The 5854-nt window shown below is 35.8% G+C and overlaps 1 protein-coding gene across 1 annotated transcript; it reads left to right on the plus strand.

Moving 5' to 3' along the window:
• The first annotated feature begins 1604 nt into the window (after window positions 1–1604).
• On the plus strand, window positions 1605–5194 carry LOC102586552 (serine/threonine-protein kinase At5g01020). Its single transcript, XM_006362265.2, has 5 exons — window positions 1605–1973; window positions 2284–2763; window positions 3789–3925; window positions 4041–4164; window positions 4442–5194. Exons 1-5 carry the CDS (start codon window positions 1916–1918, stop codon window positions 4921–4923), a joined length of 1281 nt encoding a protein of 426 aa, XP_006362327.1. The 5' UTR covers window positions 1605–1915; the 3' UTR covers window positions 4924–5194.
• The last annotated feature ends 660 nt before the right edge of the window (window positions 5195–5854 follow it).

The raw sequence follows: 5854 nt of genomic DNA on the forward strand, positions 1-5854 counted from the left end.
ATTTTCATAAATTTAGTTGTTTTCATTTTAAATTACTCACAAATTCAAAAATAACTTTAATTAATTTTATGACCAAACACAACTCTTTCCAAATATCATTTCACTTTAAAAATAAAAGCTATTTTTTTAATCGTAATGAAATATGATCAAACACTTGCTATATTTTTACATGCGAATTTCAAAGCCCCATAAAATAATTATTCATCAAAAAATAAAATCGAAAAGTAATAGATAAACATTATTTCTATTTTAAATTTTGTATTCAATTAAAAGGGCAATTAAGAGCATAAAGTGAGAATGCTTAAATAAGGGTAGGCATATGGTACAAGTTTGAATAGGAAATTTTTCTTTAAAGAGATTATAAATTTTCTTGTTGTTAATTGTCTGGCAAACTGGAAGGACATAGTTTAAAGTGGACGTTTGATTGTGAAAATAGTTTATTTTATTTGGAATGGTTGAAGTTATAGTTGAAGTTGAAGTTGAAGTTGTTTTTGAAATATACAACTAATTTGTTCTAAAATGTCATAAGGTTACCTTCAATATACGAGATATTTCAAGTTAATAGAGTACCTCAATGTCTCATAAAATAATATTTGTGGTAACAAATCACTTATAAAAAATGTTATTGATGATAATGTTTTATGATCTGTTAAATTTGACTGTTTTTAATTTTCCCTGTTGAATTTTATAAATAAAATAATGTCTAATAAGTTATTGTGATTTACATTTATTCTAGTTTGGAAAATTTTCAAAAAAATATACTACTTTTAGTGAATTGGTTTAAATAATATTCTCTCTAGTTCTTAATAATTGTATATTTTTATAAGGCTTTTTTTAATATTCAAAATAAGTTAATTGTTCCATATTCAAGAGATATTGCTCATATTTCTGATTTTACTTCAAATTATTTGTATACTCAAGTATTAGAACGAATCTCATTAGATTTTCCATGGGGGCCCAAACCCCCGTAAATCCCATACTGCTTTGCCTTGAACTAGAACTCGAAAATCCTAACCATAAGAGAGTAGCTTTCAAAACAAGCTCCCTAAGGTCACACATAAGAGCCGAAGGAATCACTTAGCCTCATGAAAACCTTATCTATCCCATGAAATTCTACCATGTGAAAAGACTTAGCTAATTATGACTAAGAAACCACTTTCACTTTTTTTTACAATAACTAAAAAACCAACATAAAAATAATGTTTAAATTAATGTAAACGTGACTATAGCACACGAAAAACGGTAAAATATGATTTTTCTCGCTTTGGAGCTCGTTTGAACCTGAAAATGTGTTTGTTTGCTCTTCGGGACCAACTCACGCCATTAATAAGATCGTATCGGACGTCCATGAAAAATTTCGACTTTAAACAAGCCAGAATCTTGTATCACCAAAAATCCATGAACTATAGCACACAAAAAACAGTAAAATCTGATTTTTTTGATTTTGAAGCTCGTTTGAACTTGAAAATGCGCTCATTTGCCCCTCGGAACCAACTCTGATAAATCTCCACGATCTCGCATGTTAGAACGTTGGATTTTACAGTGGGTGTTAGTAAATATTTTAGAGTGGGCATGGTTTGGTTCAGCACGCGCATACAGCTTTATTGAATTTTTTAGTATATGGAGAGACTGGCCCCTGACTGAGCGAGTATGTGTTGCACACTGCACCACTGTTTCTTTGGCCTTTATATCCCTTTTACAGCAGCACAAATACCCATCAAAGTTGGTATCACTATCTACTTCTCCTGCTAATTGCAAATACAGAGAGAGAGAAAGAAACTCCCCAACGTGCGCTGTAAAGAGCTCTTTTTGGCTCTCTGTTTTAGTGTAGAAAAGGATAAAGTGTTGAATTTGGGAGGGAGAGGGGTGCTAATGTGAAGAATGAGACTAGACCTAAGAACAGATAAAGAAGCAGATGGGCAATTGTGGTACTAGGGAGGAATCTGCTGTTGTCTCCAATGCTCATCATCAAGGTTTCTTTCTTTTTTTCTCAGATCTGTTTCATTTTTACTAGTTATTTGACTAATTGGAGAAATACCCATATGCTACTTTTTGTGTTATGATCCTCTTTAGTGATTTTGTACTGAAAAGGTTCAATCTTGGACTGTAATTTGAACAACAACGTTTGAACTCAAATGGGGTTTTGATACTTTCTGTGTTATGATCCTCTTTAGTGATTTTGTGCTGAAAAGGTTCAATCTTGAACTGTAATTTGAACAACAATGTTTGAACTCAAATGGGGTTTTGATTATCTTTTGATTTTTGTGTTTTTTTGATGGGCAGTCCAGCAGCAGCAGGGGTTATCGTTGGGAAGCAGGATAGGTATTGATTCAAAGAAACACAATCATAGTCGTTCTACATCAGATCTGAGTGATCCTTCGACTCCAAGAAACTTAGAGGATTTTAGGAAGAATGCTGTACTGTATACACATATAATTGCGTTTACTCTTTTTGAGCTGGAGACAATTACTAAAAGCTTCCGATCTGATTATATACTTGGTGAGGGTGGTTTTGGAACTGTTTACAAGGGCTACATTGATGAGAATGTTCGTGTTGGACTTAAGTCTTTACCGGTTGCTGTGAAAGTGCTTAACAAAGAGGGGCTTCAAGGTCACCGTGAGTGGCTTACTGAGGTCAACTTTCTTGGCCAGCTTAGGCATCCTAATCTTGTCAAGTTGATTGGGTATTGCTGTGAGGATGACCATCGTTTGCTCGTTTATGAGTTCATGTTTAGAGGAAGCCTTGAAAATCATCTCTTCCGAAGTATGTGTCCTCTTGTTGCCCCTCTTGTTTTGTTGCATCATGTTGTGGTTAACTTGATGTTTTTTGATTTCTGCTATGCTTATCGAATAAAATGTCACATTTTTTAAATATTACTACGATAGCTTTAGGTGAGTGAGAGAGTGAGAATCTCAAGTACATGTTATATTTGCTTAGCCTGCTGCATATTGGCTTCTGCTGACTGACTGCAATGCTGACATAGTTGTTGTCTCATATGTACCTTCGCCTCTAAGGTCATTGCTTTTGTCACCTTAGAATAAATTGCTTATAAACGGTTATATCGTGTCATAAGAAACTCCACGGATTATCAGATCAAAACTGGGATGAGATTTTCAACTCAAGGAACAACTTTTAGCGAATTACCTCCCTCAAAATAAAAATAAAAATAATAATGGGTATGCTCATCTTCATCAGTCCATGTGTAAAACTGTCAAGTTTGAGCTCCATGATGCAGCATGCCTAATTCACTAAAATTCATGCTGGAATGACAAAAGTGGAAACTTGTGTCCTTGTAGAGGTACATTTGAGTCGGCCTGATTTTTTGGAGTTGTACCAATAGTTTCACCTGTTGTTAGTTGAGCTTTTTACCACTCAGAAAATGATGTAGCTCCTAAGAGATATTAGTAGTAGATGAACTTTGTAAACTTTGAGATCTTCATCTAAATTTTCAGGCATAGTTGTATATTATTGGAATCATATTACTAGCTTTACTAGTCTTCTATTTAATGTTACAGAAATGCTAGATACATCCATGCACCTAGTTGGAAAATCTTGTGTTTCTGCAAGAGAACAATATTTAGCTCTATGAATAATACTGTAAAATAGGATAAGTGGTGCTAATGATTGTATATGCTCCTTTGGTTGGAGAACATGCTTGTCTTTTGTGATTGGTGCTTCGAATCACTGATACTTCAGCCTTAGTAACTAATCTTCTTGGCTTCAAGCTGCTGCGTAAAAAGAAATAAGTGTTGGGTTTGCTAAGTTGTGGTATTTCTTGAGGATTTCAGGGGCTACTGTGTCATTATCTTGGGCCACAAGAATGATGATTGCTCTTGGAGCAGCTAAAGGGCTTGCATTCCTTCATAATGCAGAAAGACCAGTTATCTATCGTGATTTCAAGACCTCGAATATATTATTGGATTCTGTAAGTCATGTTTCCAGGACATGTACTATGTAATTCACTTGATTTCCTCTGGTTTTACCTTTTCTTGTTTGATTTTGTCTTGATTGTAATAACATGAGATTGGTGTGAATTGCAGGATTATACAGCCAAACTATCTGATTTCGGGCTTGCAAAAGCAGGGCCACAAGGTGATGAGACCCATGTATCAACTCGTGTGATGGGTACCTATGGTTATGCAGCTCCGGAATATGTTATGACTGGTATGTACCCTGCTCCCCCTCGCCCCCTCTCCCCCAAAAAAGGTCTTGACTGGTCTGTTATCATGCATTTGTTTGATTCTTTAATTCCGATTTAAAACTACAATACTCTAAACAATCCAAAGTCGGGAAAAAGAAAAAAGTAAGAGTTGATACAATACTCAATCTGTCTCCTGTATAGTTTTAAGCCAACTTTGGAGGCAAAATTGAGGATCATTGTAGAAGTATCTGTTTGATGTTTGGCGTACCTGATACAAGTTGTAATATGTTTTGGACACAGGACACCTTACTGCAAGAAGCGACGTGTACAGTTTTGGTGTAGTACTCCTAGAACTATTGACGGGAAGGAAGTCTGTTGACAAGACCAGACCAAGCAAGGAACAGAATCTAGTTGACTGGGCTCGGCCAAAACTTAACGATAAGAGAAAAATGCTGCAGATTATAGACCCTAGATTAGATAACCAATACTCAGTGAGGGCAGCTCAAAAGGCTTGCAGTTTGGCATACTATTGCCTGAGCCAAAACCCCAAAGCAAGACCCTTGATGAGTGATGTGGTTGAAACTTTAGAGCCGCTACAATCCAGCGGTGGCAGTACAAATGAAGCCTCATCAACTGAAACTGCTGTTCGATTTGCCATAGGAAGGGTCCCAGATTACAGAACACATCACCGTTATGGTAGCTCTCTTGGTACTGCAGCTGGTTGTCGGTCTCCCAACCCAAACTGTTCCCCAGGTGGCCCTGCAGCATGCCGTGTTAGATAAGGAACACGACATAACTGAATGTAGCTTTGGGTGTACTGCTGTTCTATACTTTTGGATGTAAATTGCAGGAGAAAGTATAGTCTTTTAAGCTTGTTGTGGTTCTTAAATGGGCAAATCTGTACCAGGTGAAGAGCAATTTGCTGACACAGCTTTTGCTTCTTCCCTTTTTTTCCCTCCATTGTTGCCTCATTGAAGAATTGAATGTGTGTTTGGGCAAGTAATAGTACTAGTTTGATTTTGCATTCATCTATACATATAAATCATTCCACGATGAAAGTAGAGGTGGATGCGTAAATCCACATTTGTGAAAACTGACTATGCAGGTGTGGTATAAACACCTCGTTCGACATTGTTCCTCTGTAAGTTTCCCAGTTCTAAGTTTTGGCTCAAAATATCAATGACTGGTTCAACTTGAAGTTAGTTTCATGCGAGTAATACCCCAGAAATTCCCGAGGGCCTGATGTACAGTTATAGATAATTTGTTTTCTCTCCGTTTCCTCGAGTGCATATATGAATGAGTGTCACTTGTAAAATTCAAGTTTCAAACGAAGGGGAATCTTCGAGTAATTGATAAAGTTGCTGCCATGTGATTGAGGGGTAATGGGTTTAGGGTCCTTTCCAAACGTTGCATTTTGAAATCAAAACACTTCTTTTGTATTATGAAAATCCTACATAAAAATAAGGGAAAACTACATAAATTGGACCTATTAGGCAAAATATTTATCCAAATTAGATTCAACCCAATATATTTATCTTGATTGAATTCACGACCCAAATTATTTACTTGATTGCCTCCTTATTTTATTCACTGAACCGCTATTTCTTCATCTTTGATACCATCGGAGTATATATATACTCTAATAGTATCCATATATTCTTATGGTATCATTATACTCTGATAGTGTCCAGTAGTAAACACACAAATAATTAA

This window comes from Solanum tuberosum, unplaced genomic scaffold (assembly GCF_000226075.1).
Source record: "Solanum tuberosum cultivar DM 1-3 516 R44 unplaced genomic scaffold, SolTub_3.0 scf00385, whole genome shotgun sequence".
In the NCBI taxonomy this organism is placed as follows: domain Eukaryota; kingdom Viridiplantae; phylum Streptophyta; class Magnoliopsida; order Solanales; family Solanaceae; genus Solanum; species Solanum tuberosum.

What these genes read in the sequence shown, in the direction of transcription:
- LOC102586552 (XM_006362265.2), top strand. Translation starts at nt 1,916, where the DNA reads ATGGGCAATTGTGGTACTAGGGAGGAATCTGCTGTTGTCTCCAATGCT. An exon ending in CTCCAATGCTCATCATCAAG is followed by an intron (nt 1,974 to 2,283) that starts GTTTCTTTCTTT and finishes TTTGATGGGCAG; the next exon opens with TCCAGCAGCAGCAGGGGTTA. An exon ending in TGAAAATCATCTCTTCCGAA is followed by an intron (nt 2,764 to 3,788) that starts GTATGTGTCCTC and finishes TGAGGATTTCAG; the next exon opens with GGGCTACTGTGTCATTATCT.